This window comes from Lampris incognitus, chromosome 14, assembly GCF_029633865.1.
Source record: "Lampris incognitus isolate fLamInc1 chromosome 14, fLamInc1.hap2, whole genome shotgun sequence".
Classification (NCBI taxonomy): domain Eukaryota; kingdom Metazoa; phylum Chordata; class Actinopteri; order Lampriformes; family Lampridae; genus Lampris; species Lampris incognitus.
In genome coordinates, this window is record NC_079224.1 from 46,279,252 (window position 1) to 46,303,251 (window position 24,000).

The window sequence follows — 24,000 nt, forward strand, 5'->3', positions numbered from 1 at the left end:
TTCTGCGTGTACGTGTGCGTGTCTTTCTTTTAAAATGCCGCTGAGTTTGCGTTCGCCAGTGACGTCATCTGAGTGTGCAGCATCACTTCCTGGTTTTGCCGACGGGCTTCGTCGTACGAGAAAATGCGAATATCAACCCTCCACACAGCTGTTTAATGTGGCGTTTTTATTTCCATCTTCCTGTAGGTCGCAGCCTGTCAGCAAAACCAGGCCGTAACTTCTCCCTGTAGTTCTCTCCTCTTCAAACTGTGGCTGCTACTGACGTCTTATCCCGATAACTTAGAAAGAGATGATGTTGAAAATCATGGTTGTTTCCAGTGGTGGCGGCGCCTAAAACTGTTTGGGGGGGGGGGAATTTAGCTTGGCGCAGCACACCTGACAGCTGCTTTAGTGTCCACACACTTATTAAGAAGGACAGTGTAGCCTATAGGTTCTATCAGGGTTGGTAGACGGTGGATGATTGACAGTCGAGACGAGGCATGGTGGTGGGTGTGAGACATGATTGACAGCCACGAGAACTGTCCAATCACATGAGATCACAAAACATTAAAACAATACCCAACTCGCTGCCAATAAACGTGGGCGTGTCTGGGGCGGCACAGAACTGCGCCCCCTGGAAAACCTGAAGAAACCAATCAGACAGCAGCCTCAGGTCACCTGCTCGCCACAAGTTTGAGGGCTTACATAAGGTATGGTTTGGCCAGCGCCCCTCACCCAGGAAGTATATGTATTCAGACAGGAAGTATATGTATTCAGACAGGAAGTATATGTATTCGGACAGGAAGTATATGTATTCAGACAGGAACCAGCCAAACACCAATTTGAACCAATATTTAATGCTGCTGACAGACTGAAAACACTTTTATTTCACCATTATTTGCATTATACACCTAAATTATATTTAACATGTTTAAGTAGATTTTCATCTCTTGATACTTGAAGGGGGCGGCGCCCTGGCGCCCTGTACTGGCCTGCCGCCACTGGTTGTTTCTGTTTAAATATACCAACGTTTGTTGGAATTCTGTGCCACGGCTGGTTTCATAAACTCAAATCACTCCCATTGTTTTTCTGTTTTTATTTCTCCCGCAAATGCAATTTCATTTCCAAATCAAATTGCACCCTGGGAGCGTTGTGATGAGTCACCCCGTTCACACAGACCACGCTGGCCTGGCCCGGAGACTCGGTGCTGGATCTGGATCAGGAATCTGTTGTGCGTCTTTCCCTTCGCTCTCCATCCAGACCTTCATTTACGGTTCTTCACTGTCGGGTCCCTTGAAGGTGACCTGGCCGTGAAATAATGCATAAAAAACATGAAATGATGGATAAGAACAGCGCCTCCTCCAGGCCGCTCCACCACAGCACATGTCCCGGTGGTCTCGGTACAGCAGGAGGTCTGTTTGCTCATGGGCGGCTGCATCTGGTGTTGCAGGTTTGAAGAAACGGTCTGTTGCCCGCCTGCTCTGTGAGACCAGAGTCTGCCTAGTGACGTGACCTTTGACCCTCTGCGACCATTGTGTTGTTGTTAATGGAAATGTGGCAGCTGTTTGGTGTTGATGGGCTGCCGGTCGGGATGTGGTGTGTGTGTGTGTGTGTGTGTGTGTTTGTGCATCTCTTGGTCTTGGTGTATCGGGTTTCCACTGGCAGAATGATGCTTGTATCCCTCGACCATGCGGGGAAGTCCGGCTAAACTTCAGGAACTTCGAAAACCTGAGAGACTTGTAGCGTCGCCCTGCAGCTTAACCAAAACACCACAGACAGGGTCAACACCCCCACACAACCTATCAAACCCCGGTTTTGAAGATTTTATAAAAGATGATATGGAATTTGGCAAAGGCCCAGTTTGGCAATAGCCGAACACAAGATTACCAACCAAAAAACTTGTGTTAGTTCTCGACGATGTCAAAACGTCCATTGACACGTTCGCAGGTTTGAACCCTGCTCTCTCTGGGCTGCACTGTTCCCTTCAGACACCGCTCCAAAACAAACACGTCTGTCTTTCTAAACGTTACGTCTGCACTCTAAATATATCCCCACCGCCCGCCGGCCTCCCAGCTCGGAGGAGAACTCCTGCTGAAGTCATGGCTGCTTCCAGGAGGTCCTGCTGAATGGAGGAGCGACAGCACACGGGCAGCCTGCTTTAAGACCTCCATTCTGCTCCATGGAAAGGATCACATTTGCAGATGCGAGCTTTCCCCCCCCCCCTTTTCTTCCCAACTGTGATACTTGGCCAGTTACCCCACTCTTCCGTGTCGTCCCAGTCTCTGCTCCACCCCCTCTGCTGATCCGGGGAAGGCTGCAGACTACCACATGCCTCCTCCCATACATGTGGAGTCACCAGCTGCTTCTTTTCACCTGACGGTGAGGAGTTTCACCAGCGGGACGTAGCGCGTGGGAGGATCACGCTATTCCCCCCAGTTCCCCCTCCCCCCCCGGACAGGCGCCTCGACCCACCAGAGGAGGCGCTAGTGCAGCGACCAGGATGCATACCCACATCCGGCTTCCTACCCGCAGACACGGGCGATCGGCTCTGTGCATAACTGTAGTCCTCTGACTTCTGGTTTCTATTGCAGTGGTCATACCAGTTTCCTGTTTGTTGAACTTAGAATTTACAGTGCTACACAACATTTCGTTTAGCAGACGTTGCTATCTCGAGTCATCTACCACACACCTTAAAGACGTGTGTTTGATGATTGTTGTTCAGGTTCCTTGGCTGAGGTCCGGGCAGGACGCTGTCGGACCGGTTTGTTTCACGCTCGGTGGCTTTTCTGTCGGTTGGGATTTGGATCCGCCATGACCTTCGTGTCATATCAGCCTCCTCCTCCTCACCCCTTTCCACCTCCTGCAGGCTCCTCTGGTTGTTCTGTTTTCTTAATGTGTCACGATAGGAGTGGGGAAAGGACTACTACCACGTCCACGTGTCCTCCATCTTGAAGAGAACAACAGTACTAGCAGCTGAAGTCTGGAATTAAACATCTCTACAATCTAGAGGACACCGTCTCTCAAAGTTAAAGGAACATTTCTCCGTTAGTTTTGTTCATGGGTAATGTAGCGGTTTGAAGTTGGTGGAGGAATCGTCCTGAAATCATGAGTCTTTCCCACGGCGCCTACATGCGAGCTTCTTTATCGCCATCCATAAAATTCCATTATCCATCCATCCATTATCCAAACCGCTTATCCTGGTCTCAGGGTGGCGGGGATGCTGGAGGCCTATCCCAGCAGTCACTGGGCGGCAGGCGGGGAGACACCCTGGACAGACCGCCAGGCCACCACAGGGCCGACGCATTCACGCCTAGGGACAGTTTAGTACAGCTGACCTACACGTCTTTGGACCGTGGGAGGAAACCGGAGCCCCCGGAGGAAACCCACACAGACACGGGGAGAACATGCAAACTCCACACAGAGGACGACCCGGGACGACCCCCAAGGTCGGACTACCCCGGGGCTCGGACCCAGGACCTTCTTGCTGTAAGGCGACCGCGCCGACCACTGCGCCACCGCGCCGCCAGCCATCCATAAAACCCTCTGTGCTGAAGTTGTGCGACATATTTTACACCACTGGAAACGTAGTTCAGCCAATAGAACGAGGAGGTGTTTTCTGAATAGACTCTTTACAGATAAGAGCAAAGATTAGAAACCAAAGATGAACTAGACCGCTAACTGTCGTCACAATACGTTAGCAGGTGGAAACACTTTTTTTTTGGTTTTTAATACTACCGACCAGACATACAGAACCGACCAGGACCAACTGCAGGTGTTTTCCATAGTTCTGACATAACCTGGCTCTCTCCATCTGGCCACCTCATCATCCCTCCGTGTAACTGGCTCAATGACTCCTCCCTCTCCACCTCAAGCTGATGTGTGGTGAGTGTTCTGGTGCAAAATGGCTGCCGTGCACCACCCAGGTGGTGCTACACATTGGTGGTGGTTGAAGAGAGTTACCCCTTTCAATGTGAAGTACTATAAGCGCTGTATGAATGTAGTGATTATTAATATTAATCATTGTTATGCTGTGGCTGTTGTAGGTAGATAGAGGTAAGGTTGAAAATTGGTGCATTTCCTTTTAAACTGCTGATTCAGGTCAGACAGAAGAGAGCGGTTGGTGGAGGTCAAAGATCAGTCATACCTGCCAGTATCTTCAGCCATGACCCTTGATCCCGACCTGCCGTCCTCAGTAAGTGGTGGTCAACTCAGAACTCAAAAACAACCACGCGGCACAAACCTTTCAGCCCATTATGCGATGGTATTTTTGCTAAACACATGTACATACCTCAGGACTGCATCTCTGCTCTTCTCAGATGAAGTGGTTTTGTTGGCTTCATCAGAACGTGACCTCCAGCCTGCACTGGGGCGGTTTGGAGCTGAGAGTGAAATGGTCGGGATGAGAGTCAGCACCTCCAGGTCTGAGGCCATGGTCCTCTACCGGAAAATGGTGGATTGCTCCCCAAGGGTTGGGACGAGTTGTTGCCTCAAGTGAAGGAGCTCAAGTGTCTCGGGGTCTTGTTCAGGAGTGAGGGTAGGATGGAGCGGGAGACTGACAGGTGGATTGGTGCAGCATCAGCAGTAATGTGGACGTTGTACCGGACCGTTGTGGTGAAGAGGGAGCTGAGCCGGAAGGCAAAGCTCTCAATTTACCAGTCAGTCTTCCTTCCAACCCTCACCTATGGTCATGAGCTTTGGGTAGTGACCGAAAGGGTGAGATCGTGGATACAAGCGGCTGAAATGAGTTTCCTCCGTACGTTGTCTGGGCTCAGCCTTAGAGATAGGGTGAGGAGCTCGGACATCCGGAGGGAGCTCGGAGTAGATCCGCTGCTCCTTCACATCGACAGGAGCCAGTTGAGGTGGTTCGGGCATCTGATCAGGATGCCTCCTGGGTGCCTTCTTTTGGAGGTTTTCCAGGCACGTCCACCTGGGAGGAGACCCCGGGGTGGACCCAGAACTTGCTGGAGGGACTGCATGTCCAATCTGGGGGACCCCCCAGGAGGAGCTGGAGGGCGTTGCTGGGGAGAGGGACGTCTGTAGTGGCCTACTTAGCTTGCTGCCACCGTGACCCCACCCCGGAGAAGCGGTTGATGATAAGACGAGATGAGATGAGATGAGATACGTACATAGTACTTTCAGTATACATACATGCTTTTACCTTTTGCATTTTATGGGCGGCATGGCTGAGGAGGTAGAGCGGGTTGTCTAGTAATCGGAAGGTCGCTGGTTTGATCCCTGGCTCCTCCAGAGAGCGTGTTGAAGTGACCTTGAGCAAGGCACTGAACCCCTAAGTGCTCCTGATGAGCAGATTGGTGCCTTGCATGGCAGCCTCCACCATCAGTGTATAAATGTGTGTGTGTGTGTGTGTGTGTGTGTGTGAGTGAGGCATGAATTGTGAAGTGCTTTGAGTGGTCGGGAGACCAGGGAAGCGCTGTCCGTATAAATACAGTCCACTTACCATTTAATCACCGTTTGCTGATGAATAGATGAAATCAGATCCTGTGTCCCACAGTTCTTTATAGTGCACAAGAGTTTTTCATTTTGTCCCTCAAACCACATCACAGCTGGTCTCCTTGTCTTCTTTTTCCCCATCAGTCTGCAGGAGGGGGTCAGTATTTCTTTCAGGGCGCGAGAAAGTCGATTTTACCTCCACCGTTGTTTTGTTCTGTCGAAGGTTTTAGCAGCACGCCGCTTTTACTGGGTTTCACTGGTAATTAAAACACCACCTCTGCTAGCTAATTATTTGTGTGTGTGTGTGTGTGTGTGTGTGCGTGTGTTGGGGGTATTTTTAGTCGACTATGAAAGGGAAAAAACTCATTTCCTGTTGAGCTGGCTCGTAGTTTTTGCTGCGGCTCACCGTTGTTTTAATAAATACAATGAAAACATTTGATCCTAACCTCCTCTTCCTCCTCCTCCAACCTCCTCTAACCTCCTCTTCTTCTGAGGCTCTTCTGTGTTCTGCTCTGTCTTTGAAGACGGAAAACAAATCTGACTCGACTTGGTTTGTTTCAAGTCACCAAGACCTTCCCAGAATGGATTTCCATCCCGTCCTCCCTCTTCCTCTCGGACGTTCTGCCTCCCGTCTGCTCAGCCAGCTGCAGTCTCCACCTTTATCTTTTTGTTGTTGTTGTTGTTGATTTCCCTCCATTTTCTCCACAATCGACTCTGTGCATAACTGTAGTAATAATAATGATGATAATTATCATCATCGTCATCATCACCATTACATTTATATAGTGCTTTTCTAGACACCCAGACTGCTTCACAGTGAAGGGGATACCTCACTTTAACCACCACCAATGTGCAGCACCACCTGGGTGAGGCACGGCAGCCATTTTGCGCCAGAACGCTCACCACACATCCGCTCGAGGTGGAGAGGGAGGGGGTCATTGAGTCGATTGCATGACCGTAGTCGACTGTAGCCCGCTGACTTCCGGTTTCTACTGCAGCGGTCGTACCAGTTTCCTGTTTGTTGGCGCGTGCTATTGACAATGGCATGTTTTTCGCGATGCCTGCAAGATTTAGCATGGATAAATGTCCGTTCCGTCCGTCCGCCCGCCCGCTCATCCTCATCATGGTGGACGTAACCTGTACAACTTGAAGCTATCCCCCTGTCTGCCGGTAGGTGCAGGTGGAAGTGTGTGGGCAGTTGTGTGCATGTGGTTGCCATTTATCCATGCTAAGTCTTGCAGGCGTCGTGGAAAACATGCCATCGTCAATAGCATGCGCCAACAAACAAGAAACTGGTATGGCCGCTGCAGTAGGAACCGGAAGTCACTGGGCTACTACGGTTATGCACAGAGCCGCCTGTATCCGGCCAATTACCCCACTCTTCCCGAGCCGTCCCTGACAGCGAGGAGTTTCACGAGGGGGCGTAGCGCGTGGGAGGCTCACGCAGCATTCAAACCGTTTTCATGTAGTTGTGAACGTCATGTCTAATAGTACTGAAGGATGTTTAGTGTTTTTAGGGATAAAAGTATTTGTCTCGTTATGATTCTGAGGTTTGAACGTTTGAGTATCGGCCGATGCTGAGAACTGGTCCTGTTACTGAACTCTGCAGATTTAAAGCATTAGTTTGGGCTGAAGAGTTGTGGCAGAGTCACTTTTCCCTCCCATCGATAAAGACGCAGCCAGCAAGTCAGACTCCTTAGCCTTCATTTATGACACCTTACTCAGCGTTTCCATACTAAACGGGGGTTTGGGTAAACTCTCCGACACCGCATCGATTTCAGCCTCGACTCAGCCAGGTACCTCACACCAGTATCCATCCTGGTGCATGCTGGTCCATACTGGTGCATACCGGGTGTTACTGGTGCATGCAGGGGCATACCTGGTGCATACTGATGTATAATGATCCATACTGGTGCATACTGGTGCATGCTGGTCCATACTGGTGCATACCGGGTGTTACTGGTGCATGCAGGGACATACCTGGTGCATACTGATGTATAATGATCCATACTGGTGCATGCTGGTCCATACTGGTGCATACCAGGTGTTACTGGTGCATGCAGGGGCATACTGATGTATAATGATCCATACTGGTGCATACTGGTGCATACCAGGTGTTACTGGTGCATGCAGGGGCATACCTGGTGCATACTGATGTATAATGATCCATACTGGTGCATGCTGGTCCATACTGGTGCATACCAGGTGTTACTGGTGCATGCAGGGGCATACCTGGTGCATACTGATGTATAATGATCCATACTGGTGCATACCAGGTGTTACTGGTGCATGCAGGGGCATACCTGGTGCATACTGATGTATAATGATCCATACTGGTGCATGCTGGTCCATACTGGTGCATACCGGGTGTTACTGGTGCATGCAGGGGCATACTTGGTGCATACTGATGTATAATGAGCCATACTGGTGCATGCTGGTCCATATTGGTGCATACCGGGTGTTACTGGTGCATGCAGGGGCATACCTGGTGCATACTGATGTATAATGAGCCATACTGGTGCATGCTGGTCCATATTGGTGCATACCGGGTGTTACTGGTGCATGCAGGGGCATACCTGGTGCATACTGATGTATAATGAGCCATACTGGTGCATGCTGGTCCATATTGGTGCATACCGGGTGTTACTGGTGCATGCACCAGTAATTCTCGCGGCGTCTATTGCAGTATGAAAGAATTATAAACGAGTTTCATTATTTCAGCAGACATTTGCAGCTCTGAACTGTCAAAGCTCTGGTTGCAAAGAATTTGTCAGCCTACCAGTGATGAAGGTGATTTTAGAGGAAACAAGGCAGTTTGTGCAGGAAGCCATCCAATCAGACTAACTCATGTTATTCATCACATGATGTGCTGGAATACTTTTCTTCAGCGGTCCACATATAAACAGACCACGACCGGTTTTCTTTTCTATCAAGCAGTGATAGTTGTAGCCCAGCAGTTTGTCTCACAGTGCGTCCTTTACAGTGTGTAGGAATACGGTGAATGTGTGTACTGACGTGATGATTGTGAAATGTTGTGTTGTTCCACGTGTACGAGAGCTCATGGACAAAAAGTCAACGGCTGCTGTGCTGACAGTCCAGTTTCTGGTTTTGTGTTTCTGTGGCATGTCAGTCTGATATGAGCTGCTGCTGCTGTGTGTGTGTGTGTGTGTGTGTGTGTGTGTGTGTGTGTGTGTGTGTGTGTGTGTGTGTGTGTGTGTGTGTGTGTGTGTGTTTTGCATGGTTTACAAGGTCATGTGATAACGGTGTTTCTCCAGACACCTGAACAGTCTGGTGTGAATGTATGCATGTGTGTTTCTGCCTGCGTGTCAGTATACATGTTTACTCAGTGTGTGTGTGTGTGTGTGTGTGTGTGTGTGTGTGTGTGTGTGTGTGTGTGTGTGTTTAAGACTGTAAGATTGCTGCTCTGTGAAGCTCTCTCACATCTCTGTCAGAGTCGATGCCGGAAGCTGATCAGTTTCCATTGGTTGCCATCTCAACATTGTGCGACCAATCATTTTGTATCAAAACAACCTGCCGGTGGTCAACTTGTGTCGATTGGTTCTCTACAAAGGCTCTGCGACCTGATTGGTTTGTGCCACATGCTGCAAAGGTTCAACGTCAGTTTGCACAAGTCTGCAGAGTTCCCCGTGTCGGCCTTTCCCGAGATGGACTTCTCCGTCTGAGTCCCCTGCAGCCATTCTGCCCGTGGTCACCCAGCCGCCCTGCAGCCGCCCTGCAGCCGCCCTGCAGCCGCCCTGCAGCCGCCCTGCAGCCGCCCTGCAGCCGCCCTGCAGCCGCCCTGCAGCCGCCCTGCAGCCGCCCTGCAGCCGCCCTGCAGCCGCCCTGCAGCCGCCATGCAGCTGCCACCTCAACACTCTCACTTATGCTCTTCATGTCCTTTTGTGTTGGGCACTGAGATGCCTCCAAGGCACAGATTCTTGAGCTTGTTTCAGGAAATAGCTGACTGAAAACAGGGATTCGGAAACAAGTGGAAGTTTGAAGGCAGGAAAAAGTTTGTCTCGTCCTCTGACTCGGATTTATGGCTTTGAAGGTCTGTGCAGTCTGTCGTCACTCCTGTCAGACAAATTAGACGTCTGAGAGAGACATTTGAAATTAAAAAATATGAAGCCCCAAAGTAAAGCTTTGGGTTGAGTGAAATGACTGTTATTTGGCTGCTGAGTGGCAGCATCGGATTGAGTCTTCCACAAATTTTCATTGAGAAATGAAACCTCTTCCTCTGTGTTGTTTCTGCTTCCCGCTGGCTGGGGGAGACGGCATCACGGTTATCTTTTCCTTAACCTCAGTCATTACAACAGTAGGCGACTCCCTCTAAATCTTCATTATTAAGCCATAGAATCAGCCCAGCTGCATTATCTCTTGTGCCATGGGCAAACTTAAACCAGAGACTGTGGTGACGAGGTCTGTTAGCATAGACTCCATAACCAACAATGAGGAGACGTCAGCAGATTCACAATGACGGCCTGATGAAGAGGCCATGACGGCATCCGTCTGAACCTGACAACCGACAGTCTGTCTATGGAGGAACAGAGGTGCCTTCAGCAAAATGAAAGAATAACATTGTCATACTCTCAACATCTGTTTGTCTTTTAAGTAATAAACCATTATTTCATGTACAATAGTCATATTCATGGATACACAACCATCACGTGGGTCTTGTGCCTGGCCTGCAATCCTGCAGTTTTTTTTTTATTATATACATTTTTTATGACTGTTCTTGACCACCCAACATGCTTCTAGCGGTGTAACGGTACCCGTATTTGTACTGAAAATTTTGGTATGGGTCTTTCAGTTTGGCATCCATGTGTACCGAATGAATGCAAGCTAAAAACGAACCAAAACAGAAGGCAGGGGTGGGGGGCTCTATAAAAAGACTTGCCTGAAAAGATGGGTTTTTACAATCCGCTTAAAACGGTCCAAAGATTCAGCAAATCGAACGGATTGGGGAAGATTATTCCAGAGACTTGGGACTAAAACTGCAAAGGTGCAGTCACCTTTTGTTTTGCAGTTGGAGTGAGGAATGGATAAAAGACTGAGGTTTGCGGATCGGAGTGGTCGGGAAGTGGAATGAGGGATACGATGATCAGACAAGTAACTCGGGGCAAGATCATGCAGTGCTTTAAATGTAATCAATACGATCTTATAAATTATTTGGAATTTTACGGGAAGCCAATGGAGGGATGCAGGAATAGGAGTAATATGTGACCTATGGCTAGTTCTAGTTAGTAGTCTAGTTCTAGTTAGTAGTCTAGCAGCTGCATTCTGAACCAACTGTAGTGATTTAAAGTACCTTGGTTGAGGCCAGAGTAGAGGGAGTTACAGTAATCGAGACAGGAGAAAGTGAAAGTGTGAATTAATATTCTGATATCCTTAAAAGACAAAATATTTCTGATTTATGCAATATTTCTTAGCTAAAGAAAACAGAATTGGACAAGCTTAGCAACAAGGTGAGCAAAATACAACTTCTGGTCAAAGATGATACCAAGATTTTTAGCGGTAGGTTTGATGTTTGAATGAAGTGAACCAACTGCAGTGGTAAAGTTCTCTGCATGAATTAAGAGAACTTCAGTTTTGTCGGGGTTTAGATGGAGGAAATTAAGGGACATCCAGTCGTTGGTGGCAGCTAAGCAATCATGGATGGAGGACAGTTGATTCAGGTTATTGGGTTTGGCAGAGAAATAGATCTGAGTATCATCAGCATAACAGTGGTATGACATGTCCTGAAAGTGATTAAACAAATGACCCAGAGGAAGCATGTATAAAGAGAAGAGGGTTGGCCCGAGGACAGACCCTGAGGGACTCCACACAGTAGGGGAGCTGACGAGGTTACATGATTGTTAATACAAACATTAAAATATCTATTATTCAGAGAAGAGTGAAACCAATTTAATGCTGTACCAGAAATGCCAACCCAGTTCTCCAACCTATCAAGATGGCATGATTGATGGTATCAAAGGCAGCGGTTAAATCAAGGAGAATAAGAACAGAGTATTCACCTTTATGCATAAGAATGTCATTGGACACTCATAGTAATGCAGTCTCAGTGATATGTTTGTTGATGAAAGCCGGATTGAAATTTATCGAAAATGTTACGACCCTCAAGTCAGCTGCAGGATTTGGTCAGCAACAACTTTTTCAAGGATTTTAGATAAGAAAGAAAGTTTGGAAATTGGTCTATAATTTTCTACCCTTGCTGTCCGGAGCTTGGCTCCTGGTAGGGTCCACCCAAGGTGGATAGGTCAAGGGGGAGGTTCCAGACGAAGCACGATCCAACAAAGACCTTAACGACGGAACTGGTGGATGACATCTCCAGGTCACAATGGCGGTGAAGGCGGATGTAAGCTGCAACAGAGGGTGGTCCCCAAATCATCTTGGTTGTCCATGCCGTTGGACTCTAGCCACCCCCTGCCAAGGACTGTGTGATGGCTGCAGGCGCGTCAGCCACTCCATGTAAAGAGCTGTCACGCTCAGGCGTCCTCCCATTATGTGTCTCCAGGATCGGCCTCTACACCCACCTGAGGACCCAGAGGAACCCAGAGGGAGGGCGGTCATACTCGAGCCCGAGTGACCGCTGATTATTGTACTTGGTAAAACTGTATTGCACTGAGATTACGCGTGCAGTAGGACTAGAATAGCTGTGTGCCGTGCGACGGTGATTCGTGCACATGTATGTCAGTGAACAGTGACACGTCAAGATCACCCAGCCCCCCTACACAAACACACACACACAAACACACACATACACACAATGTCCCTGCATGGATAGCTGAGAGATAGTGCTGGACAATATGGAAGATGTCATCATCAGTATTATCAGTGCAGGTGGCGCTGTGGTTAGCGAGGTCGCCTTACAACAAGAAGGTCCTGGGTTCGAGCCCCGGGGTAGTCCAACCTTGGGGGTCGTCCCGGGTTGTCCTCTGTGTGGAGTTTGCATGTTTTCCCCATGTCTGCGTGGGTTTCCTCCGGGGGTCCGGTTTCCTCCCACAGTCCAAAGACACGTAGGTCAGGTGATTCGGCCGTACTAAATTGTCCCTAGGTATGGATGGATGGGTGGATGGGTGGATGGGCTATTATCGGTGGGAATTTTACACTATCAATAATCCAGCTCAGGTTCCTGACCTTGATCTGTTTGGGAACGTAAAGTATAATATCAAACCAAATCCAGTTTTCGTATTATACTCCCTCAAATATTTCAAATCATTTGTGAGGAATTCCGAGTTATTGCTGATGGAGACGACAAAACTATATCGTGATGTGATCATATTGAAAGGTGAGAAATGTGTTTAAGAAAGGGGTGATAGTTAACACGTTAAACAGCCTCTCACAGCGCTGCAGGTGAACAAGTCACTGGTGGGAACAAATGAAAGCAGTTTTACTCATCAGTGTTTTAATGAGATGCAATAAAATCCAGTAGGATCTGAAGTAAACGACAGGCAGCGTTTTGAACTACGGGTCCTCATTTCAAGTTGACTTGTTGTAATTTTTGAGATGAAACCGTCGGTGGAAAAACCCTCTTCCCCTTCATCGGGACATCAAAAAGCCAAGCGGTAGGAGGTTTCGGTGCTTCTCTGGTGTCTTCGGGACCTGTCCCGTCCTCCTTCCTCCCTTTGCGCCATCTGTGTTTTCAAAAGCAGCACGTTTGTGGTTAACAAGACATGAAATGCTCTCTCTTCTCCGGACTGGAGTCTGACAGGCGAGGTGAACTGGATCTGGGACTTGCTCAAACAAGCAGCAGATCAAGTCTCCACACAGACACAACCTGTTATTTGACTGGAGGGAGGAACCTTTGACCAAAAAATTCACACAAAAAAAAAATCTTATATTTTGTGTTTGCAGCGGGCATGACTGAATAGACTCGCTAGCTGGCTGGCTAATGGATCGGACCCTTTAGGTGACTGGTTTGTGGTGCGGGTGACCCGGGTTTGCACCCCGGCTGCCCCCTGAATTCGCTACATTTGTGGTGTCAGAAGTGGGATGGTGAGGCCGGGAAGCGTGTGCGCCCAGAGGCTTGAGGCAGCTGATGCTGAAGTGGGGGGGGGGGCACGCTTCCCGAAGGAGGGGGGGAGTGTAACATGCACGTGGTGATACTGTAGGGATAGTGGTTATACTGTAGTGACACTGTAGTCATACAGGTGATACTGTACTGATACTATAGTTATAGTGGTGACACTGTAGTTATAGTGGTGACACTGTAGTGACACTGTAGTCATACAGATGATACTGTGGTGATACTGTAGTGATAGTGGTGACACTGTAGTGGAAACTGTAGTGATAGTTGTGACACTGTACTGATACTGTAGTGATAGTGGTGACACTACTGATACTGTAATGATAGTGGTGATACTGTAGTGACACTGTAGTGATACTGTAGTGATAGTGGTGACACTGTACTGATACTGTAGCAATAGTTGTGACACTGTACTGATACTATAGCGATACTTGTGACACTACTGATACTATAGTGATAGTGGTGATACTGTAGTGACACTGTAGTGATACTATAGTGAAAGTTGTGACACTGTACTGATACTATAGCGATACTTGTGACACTACTGATACTATAGTGATAGTTGTGACACTACTGATACTATAGCAATAGTTGTGTACTGATACTGTAGTGATAGTGGTGACACTGTAGTGATACTGGTGATACTGTAGTGATAGCCGTGATACTGTAGTGAAACTAGTGATATTGTAGTGATAGTGGTGACACTGTACTGATACTGTAGTGATACTGGTGATACTGTAGTGACACTATACTGATACTGTAGTGATAGTTAGTGGTGACACTGTGGTGATATTGTAGTGATACTGTAGTGACAGTCGTGATACTCTAGTGATAGTGGGGACACTATTGATACTGTAGTGGCAGTGGTGATACTGTAGTGACACTAGTGACAGTGGTGATACTGTAGTGACACTGTAGTGATAGTGGTGATACTATAGTGATAGTGGTAACACTGTAGTGATACTGATACTGTAGTGATAGTGATGATGCCGTAGTGATACTGTAGGCATAGTGGTGATACTGTGGTGACACTGTAATGACATTGTAGTGATAGTGGTGATACTGCGGCGACACTGTAGTGATAGTGGTTATACTGTAGTGACACTGTAGTGACATTGTAGTGATATTGGTGACACTGGGTGTTTATAGAGGTTTACCTTGTCAAGGTAAATGTGGTTTGTTCATCCAGCGTGTTGGCCAGGTTGTTTCTAATGATATGGGCGATGTCAGCTGAAGAATATTTGATATGTTTAGTCTGTAGACATGAAAAAAAGTAGCTCACAAAGTAATTACTTCAATACTTTTCACTAAGTAACTCAAATACTCTGACTCGAATTGTTTTCTTCGTCACTACTTGTACTGAAGTAGATGACGAGGACTTAACGGACCACTAAAGCAGGACTTCTCAGCACCTTCCCAGTCTGGACACCTACAACTGTAAAACGTTCTGAAATAACACCAGTGAAGAAGTAATCATCATCAATTTGACTTATTCCTCTTTTTGTTTCTTTGAATTTGGCATTTTAAGTTTGTCCTGGTCAGCAGTCTGCACCAGCTGTGGTCTGCACATCCATTTGATGTTCTGCTCTCCAGCAATCAGTGGTGATGAATAAGAGGAGGTGTGTGTGTGTGGGGGGGGGCGGGAGCGGGGGGGGTGCAGGGAAAGGAGCCGATTCTAAGGCATTCTTGGCCTGCAGCCATAGTTCTGAAATGGGCCAGTAGCTCAGTGTGTATAGAGTGCAGGAGGAGGAGGAGGAGGAAAGGAAGAGGAGAAAGGGAGGAGGAGGAGGAGGGAGGGAGGGAGGGAGTGGATTAGCTGAGGACAATGAGACAGTGTGCCGCTGTCGGATGCGTCTCTGTGTCATAGGGAGGGAGGGTGAGAGGGCGACAGAAAGGGCAGGCGACACACGCTGGCCACAAAGAAGATGATGGGGAGGGGGAGGGGGAGGGGGGCGGAGGGTTAATAATAGCAGGGAGCATGGAGCGGTTCTCCGTCTGTTAAAGTGTGTCCAAAGTTCCACCCCCGCAACACGCACACACACACACACACACACACACACAGAGGCGTGAACACAGAGAATTACAATGTCCATGTCTGTAAGCAAGAGAGTCTGCTGGATAGCAACGCAGCGATGTCATCCTGCTGTTATGAAGATGATACATGTTACACTGATGATGAAGATGATACAGGTCTGTTACACTGATGCTGAAGATGATACATGTTACACTGATGGTGAAGATGATACAGGTCTGTTACACTGATGATATAGATGATACATGTTACACTGATGATGAAGATGATACGTGTTACACTGATGATGAAGATGATACAGGTCTGTTACACTGATGCTGAAGATGATACATGTTACACTGATGGTGAAGATGATACAGGTCTGTTACACTGATGATATAGATGATACATGTTACACTGATGATGAAGATGATACATGTTACACTGATGATGAAGATGATACATGTTACACTGATGATGAAGATGATACATGTTACACTGATGCTGAAGATACATGTTACACTGATGATGAAGATGATACATGTTACACTGATGCTGAAGATGATACATGTTACACTGATGATGAAGATGATACAGGTCTGTTACACTGATGCTGAAGATGATACATTTCTGTTGCTCTGATGATGAAGATGATACATGTTACACTGATGCTGAAGATGATTCATGTTACACTGATGATGAAGATGATACATGTTACACTGATGATGAAGATGATACATGTTACACTGATGATGAAGATGATACATGTTACACTGATGTGTGTCAGTGTGCATCTGCTTTGTACTTTGACTGTCCTATCTGCCACCTATAGATTATAATCTATATCTAATTATAGATTATAATCTAACACCCACTTAAATGACATACTTTGTTATGCTATGAGTACTATATAGTGTACTACTACTAATACTTCACATTATACTACTATTATATGATTACTATGTAGTGTACTACTACTAATACTTCACATAGTATTACTATTATATGAGTACTATGTAGTTAGTACTACTAATACTTCACATAATACTACTATGATATTACTATGTAGTGTACTACTACTAATATTTCACATAGTACCACTATGATATGAGTACTATGTAGTGTACCACTCCTAATACTTCACATCGTACTACTATTATATGATTACTATGTAGTTACTACTACTAACACTTCACATAGTATTACTCTCATATGATTACTATGTAGTAAACTACTACTAATGCTTCACATAGTACTACTATGATATGAGTACTATGTAGTACTGTGATGATGCCAGTTGGTAACATTTAGAATTTATCTGCTAATTTCCAAATCTCTTGTAAGTCACGTGGGACAAAAGTGTCTGTTAAATGGGTCAGTGTACATAGAACGGTAGTATCTCCGCAGTAGTGTTGGGGTATCAGTGTGAAGGTGTTGTGTTGGGGTATCAGCGTGAAGGTGTTGTGTTGGGGTATCAGCGTGAAGGTGTTGTGTTGGGGTATCAGCGTGAAGGTGTTGTGTTGGGGTATCAGCGTGAAGGTGTTGTGTTGGGGTATCAGCGTGAAGGTGTTGTGTTGGGGTATCAGCGTGAAGGTGTTGTGTTGGGGTATCAGTGTGAAGATGTTGTGTTGGGGTATCAGTGTGAAGGTGTTGTGTTGGGGTATCAGTGTGAAGGTGTTGTGTTGGGGTATCAGCGTGAAGGTGTTGTGTTGGGGTATCAGCGTGAAGGTGTTGTGTTGGGGTATCAGCGTGAAGGTGGTGTGTTGGGGTATCAGTGTGAAGGTGTTGTGTTGGGGTATCAGCGTGAAGGCGTTGTGTTGGGGTATCGGTGTGAAGGCGTTGTGTTGGGGTATCGGCGTGAAGGCGTTGTGTTGGGGTAACGGCGTGAAGGTGTTGTGTTGGGGTATCAGTGTGAAGGTGTTGTGTTGGGGTATCGGCGTGAAGGCGTTGTGTTGGGGTATCCGCGTGAAGGCGTTGTGTTGGGGTATCGGCGTGAAGGCGTTGTGTTGGGGTATCAGCGTGAAGGTGTTGTGTTGGGGTATCAGTGTGAAGGTGTTGTGTTGGGGTATCAGCGTGAAGGTGTTGTGTTGGGGTATCAGTGTGAAGGTGTTGTGTTGGGGTATCAGCGTGAAGGTGTTGTGTTGGGGTATCGGTGTGAAGGCGTTGTGTTGGGGTATCGGCGTGAAGGTGTTGTGTTGGGGTATCAGTGTGAAGGTGTTGTGTTGGGGTATCAGTGTGAAGGCGTTGTGTTGGGGTATCAGTGTGAAGGTGTTGTGTTGGGGTATCAGCGTGAAGGTGTTGTATTGGGGTATCAGTGTGAAGGTGTTGTGTTGGGGTATCAGTGTGAAGGTGTTGTGTTGGGGTATCAGCGTGAAGGTGTTGTATTGGGGTATCGGTGGGAGGTGGGGGGAGGTGTTTTGGTGGCGTATTTGTGTGATCAAAGACTTTCTCTTAGCTTCCTCTGCAGGTGATAACAGAGCTTTTCCCAATGTACCCCCCTTACCCCCCCTTACCCCCCCTTACCCCCTCACCCCCCTCCACCACGAGGAGGAGGAGGTTGACAACACACTGCTCCCCACTGATCCTCTGCTGACACGGCAGACCTTAGATTGAAACCTGTGTGTGTGTGTGTGTGTGAGAGAGAGAGAGAGAGAGGGAGAGAGCGAGGGGGAGAGAGAGAGAGGGAGAGAGCGAGGGAGAGAGAGAGCAAGGGAGAGAGAGAGCAAGGGAGAGAGAGCGAGGGAGAGAGAGAGAGTGAGGAGAGAGAGAGCGAGGGAGAGAGAGAGCAAGGGAGAGAGAGGGGGGGAGAGAGAGCGAGGGAGAGAGAGAGAGTGAGGAGAGAGAGAGAGCGAGGGAGAGAGAGCGAGGGAGAGAGAGGGGGGGAGAGAGAGAGGGAGAGAGAGAGAGAGCGAGGGAGAGAGAGAGCAAGAGCGAGAGAGAGAGAGAGAGAGAGAGAGAGAGAGAGAAGAGGGAGGGAGGGAGAGGGAGAGAGCGAGAGAGAGGGAGCGAGAGAGAGGGAGAGAGGGAGAGAGAGGGAGGGAGAAAGAGCGAGGGAGAGACAGGGAGGGAGAGAGAGAGCATTAAAGCCATGCTTGTTTCTCTTTTCTTCTCTCTCTCCATTCATCTTTCCTCAGACGAGTGTCTGGACTGAGTCGGGCCGTGATGACTCTGTCAGAATAAGGGCTTATGGGTCAAAGGTCAACCTCGCGCCCCGCGTAGAAAGAGGCGGGGCCACGTTGCTGTCGGCCAGTCAGAGCTCCAGAAAGCTGAGTTGGTTTTCTCCATTAGCAGTAGCCCGTCAGGCTAATGAAGTATGGCACATGTGGGAACCAGTTCAGCAGGGACCGGGTCCGGTCGCCCTCTGTTCTCCGGCCCGGTGACGGTTCAGAAATGCGGTGTTTGCTGACGGCGCCGCGCGCCGCAGGCCCGTCCGGGTCCTCACAGAAGTCGATGTTACCCTTTACTGTCCGTGAGCGGCACCACATAGAGGTGAAACCTGGTATTGTCATATTGTGACGTGCAGATTTTGATTTCTAAATGACGACGATGATGAGGGTCCAAAAACATGGTGGTCCACCGGGACGAGGATGAGGGTGCTCATCCTCGTCCCGGTGGACATAACTTGACATGTGCCGGTGGAAGTGTGTGGACAGTTGTGTGCGTGTCGCTGACATGTATCCATGGTGAATCTCGCAGGCACGGCGAAAAAACATGCCGTGGTCAACAGCACACGCCCACAAACAGGAAGCTGGTACGAGCGCTGCAGTAGAAACCGGAAGTGAGTGGAATAGTTACGCACAGAGCCGACTGTGTCTGATGGGAAGCCGGAGGGAACACGGGGACTCGCCCTGGAGATCCCCGTGTTGGTAGGCAACGGAGCAGACCGCCGTGCTACCCGGACGCCCCCAACATACACACTTTTAGTGTGCACATCTTAGCACGTGTGCGCACACATCGACAAAAACATGACATATGGAGCGCTGGGCGTGGCACATTAACACCCCCGCCCCCTTCCTGTCTGGGGGGGGGGGGCACTGAAGCGTAAAACTTAGCTTGTCAGCTTTCAGAGTCAGAAAATCTAAATTTGTGCAACGGGGTGGAGCTGGGGGGTGGGAGTCGGGTAGCAGACAGGTGGATAGACCTGTCAATCAAGGCCTACACCCCCCCCCCCCCGACATGCCCCTTTAATCCTCCAGATAGCTTCTCCTGCAAGCTCCTACGTTGGAGCTGAAGTTGAGCCCTGGTGGTTGTCACGTGGTGTGGAGCGTATGGTCATACGCCAGTAAAACATTTCCCATAATTCTTTGTGTCTTCGTGGTTTCCATGGAAATGGCTGGGCAGAGTGGGCAAAAAGGGGAGAGTGCGGCAGCTACATGAACAGGTGGTTGTCGTGTTACTCCCTTCGTGATGGCGTCAGGACTGATGTAGTTATGAGCCAGGCGGATGACCTCCCCCTCATTTGAAGCGGGGGAATTCTTCTTCTGGGGTTACGAATGGCGGCTTCTGCTTGGGTTTTGGGCTGCCAAGGGTAGAAACGTGCTTAGGGGCGCCGTGCATCGTTTACACTGCCTACCGACCGTGTGCAGCATAAACAACAAGTCTTTAGGTGTGTGAAACAACTCATCCAGCATTTTCTTTCTTACCCTAAATCACAGTCCGGTTTCAGAACCGGCCCATGGGTCGTGGCCTTTCCTGCCTCGTTCGTTGCTTTGGGCTGGTTTGACGGTCCCTAACTACAGAATACGAGCAGATCAGTTGTGACGGTGCTTTGCTTTTCTCTCTCCAGGGCGCCCGGGTGTGGCTGAGGGAAGATGACCAGTACCTGCCCGGCACCGTGTCCTCCTGTTCCGGAGGTGTGGTGGTCTTCGCTACTGACTATGGACAGGTAGGACCCAACCAAGACCCTCCCGTTTTAACCCTGCAGACGGTGTCGACGCTACGACGCCTCCCTTCACAACTTGCTCCTTCTGAGCAGAGCCCTTTCTCCTCCCCTGTCTGTCTTCCAGCTGGAATTCTAGATTCTGTTCTCCATCAATCAGTCAACCAATCAACCAACCAACCAACCAACCAATCAATCCATTTTATTTATGTATTTAGTATTTATTATTACTTCATTATTTATTCATTTTGTTGTTTTAATTAATTTTGTTTTGTTTTATCTAATTTTATTCTAATCTAATTTATAGTCTAGATTCATTCCCAATCAATCAATCAATCAATCAATTTTCACTATCTATTTTATTACTTATTTATTAATTTTATTTTAATTAATTTTGTTTTGTTTTGTTTTTATTTTTATTTAATTTATATTCTAGATTCTGTTCTCAATCAATCAATCAACCAATTTTAATTATTTTTAATTATGTAATTATTAATGTTATTTTGTATTTTATTATTTATTTTTCATTATTTTGATATTTTATTTTCAATCAATTAACCAGTGTTGATCAATCAATCAATGTAGAATTGGAATTCTCCATTCTACATCTGTCCTAGATGAGATAAGATGGATAAGGGTGCGAGACAGAAACACTGCAGACTCGCATGTTGTACGGGACCAATGACACGGAGCGTTAAGAGCTCGCACTGCATGGACCCGGAGCGTTTCCTTTCTCAAGAACCGGTGATCAATAACCGCCCAGAAGCATCAACACATTGACCAGTGCTGCTGTACCTTTGGTAATAATGTTATGGTACGAGTGTGTGTGTGTGTGTGTGTCCCTCACAGCCTTCTGTGCAGTTTAACTCGAGAGAGAAACCGCTAAGTGGATCGGACAGCCTTCCCTCTCGGCCTCTTGTGGAGTCGACAGATATTTTCTGTAGATCTGCGCGAGAGTGGCGGCTTAAACAGGTCCATTCATAACCCGGGATCAGCCCATAACCGGGCAAATCCCCTAAACCCCATATGGCTGAGCATTAGCCCCTCTGATCTGTGTGTTGTCAAAATAAGGGCTCTGCTTCCAGTGGAAGGAGCCGCATGCTGTAGGGGCCGGCGCACACCTGCCGAGTGGGTGGTGTTTTGCCTTCATCGTTTAAATCCACAAAGGTTCCTGCTGTCGTGGGAACCACTGGGACTTCACTCCTACCTCGAACGACCACGGGCCGTCAAAATGACCGCCCAGGCTGTGTTGAGGCCGCAATCCCGAAGCTTTACATGCAAACCCGTGTCCTTTGTCATTTCTAAGGTATACAAACTAAGGGATGTGGAGATAAGACTGGGTGGACCGCGCTCGTGGGACTGGTCGGTGGTTCTGTACGTGTCATCCTCCCTAAACTAACATCTCCTCTGGGCTTAGACTGGGTGGACCGCTCTCGTGGGGCTGGTCGGTGGTTCTGTACGTGTCATCCTCTCTAAACTAACATCTCTGGGCTAAGACTGGGTGGACCGCACTCGTGGGGCTGGTCGGTGGTTCTGTACGTGTCATCCTCTCTAAACTAACATCTCCTCTGGGCTAAGACTGGGTGGACCGCGCTCGTGGGACTGGTCGGTGGTTCTGTACGTGTCATCCTCTCTAAACTAACATCTCCTCTGGGCTAAGACTGGGTGGACCGCGCTCGTGGGGGTGGTCGGTGGTTCTGTACGTGTCATCCTCTCTAAACTAACATCTCTTCTGGGCTAAGACTGGGTGGACCGCTCTCGTGGGGGTGGTCGGTGGTTCTGTACGTGTCATCCTCTCTAAACTAACATCTCCTCTGGGCTAAGACTGGGTGGACCGCGCTATAGGGGCTGGTCGGTGGTTCTGTACGTGTCATCCTCTCTAAACTAACATCTCTTCTGGGCTAAGACTGGGTGGACCGCACTCGTGGGGGTGGTCGGTGGTTCTGTACGTGTCATCCTCTCTAAACTAACATCTCCTCTGGGCTAAGACTGGGTGGACCGCGCTCGTGGGGCTGGTCGGTGGTTCTGTACGTGTCATCCTCTCTAAACTAACGTCTCCTTTGGGCTAAGACTGGGTGGACCATGCCCATGGGGCTGGTCGGTGATTCTGTACGTGTCATCCTCTCTAAACTAACATCTCCTCTGGGCTAAGACTGGGTGGACCGCACTCGTGGGGGTGGTCGGTGGTTCTGTACGTGTCATCCTCTCTAAACTAACCTCCTCTGGGCTAAGACTGGGTGGACCGCTCTCGTGGGGCTGGTCGGTGGTTCTGTACGTGTCATCCTCTCTAAACTAACCTCCTCTGGGCTAAGACTGGGTGGACCGCGCCCGTGGGGCTGGTCGGTGGTTCTGTACGTGTCATCCTCCCTAAACTAACATCTCCTCTGGGCTAAGACTGGGTGGACCGCTCTCGTGGGGCTGGTCGGTGGTTCTGTACGTGTCATCCTCTCTAAACTAACCTCCTCTGGGCTAAGACTGGGTGGACCACGCTTGTGGGAGTGGTCGGTGGTTCTGTACGTGTCATCCTCTCTAAACTAACATCTCCTCTGGGCTAAGACTGGGTGGACCGCGTTCGTGGGAGTGGTCGGTGGTTCTGTACGTGTCATCCTCTCTAAACTAACATCTCTTCTGGGCTAAGACTGGGTGGACCGCGCTCGTGGGGGTGGTCGGTGGTTCTGTACGTGTCATCCTCTCTAAACTAACATCTCTTCTGGGCTAAGACTGGGTGGACCTCACTCGTGGGGGTGGTCGGTGGTTCTGTACGTGTCATCCTCTCTAAACTAACATCTCCTCTGGGCTAAGACTGGGTGGACCGCGCTATAGGGGCTGGTCGGTGGTTCTGTACGTGTCATCCTCTCTAAACTAACATCTCCTCTGGGCTAAGACTGGGTGGACCGCGCTCGTGGGGCTGGTCGGTGGTTCTGTACGTGTCATCCTCCCTAAACTAACATCTCCTTTGGGCTAAGACTGGGTGGACCGCGCCCGTGGGGCTGGTCGGTGGTTCTGTACGTGTCATCCTCTCTAAACTAACATCTCTGGGCTAAGACTGGGTGGACCGCGCTCGTGGGGCTGGTCGGTGGTTCTGTACGTGTCATCCTCTCTAAACTAACATCTCTGGGCTAAGACTGGGTGGACCATGCCCATGGGGCTGGTCGGTGGTTCTGTACGTGTCATCCTCTCTAAACTACCATCTCCTCTGGGCTAAGACTGGGTGGACCGCACTCGTGGGGGTGGTCGGTGGTTCTGTACGTGTCATCCTCTCTAAACTAACATCTCCTCTGGGCTAAGACTGGGTGGACCGCGTTCGTGGGGCTGGTCGGTGGTTCTGTACGTGTCATCCTCTCTAAACTAACATCTCCTCTGGGCTAAGACTGGGTGGACCGCGCTATAGGGGCTGGTCGGTGGTTCTGTACGTGTCATCCTCTCTAAACTAACATCTCCTCTGGGCTAAGACTGGGTGGACCGCGCTATAGGGGCTGGTCGGTGGTTCTGTACGTGTCATCCTCTCTAAACTAACCTCCTCTGGGCTAAGACTGGGTGGACCTCACTCGTGGGGCTGGTCGGTGGTTCTGTACGTGTCATCCTCTCTAAACTAACATCTCCTCTGGGCTAAGACTGGGTGGACCGCTCTCGTGGGGCTGGTCGGTGGTTCTG

General features: G+C 48.8%; 1 protein-coding gene across 1 annotated transcript in view; it reads left to right on the forward strand.

The window, feature by feature from the left end:
* myo10 (myosin X) overlaps window positions 1–24,000 on the forward strand; it is a 204,031-nt gene that overhangs the window by 31,089 nt on the left and 148,942 nt on the right. The window contains exon 2 of the mRNA XM_056292618.1: window positions 20,254–20,352. Within this exon, the coding sequence (XP_056148593.1) occupies window positions 20,254–20,352 (99 nt within the window). The remainder of the gene's footprint in view (window positions 1–20,253; window positions 20,353–24,000) is intronic.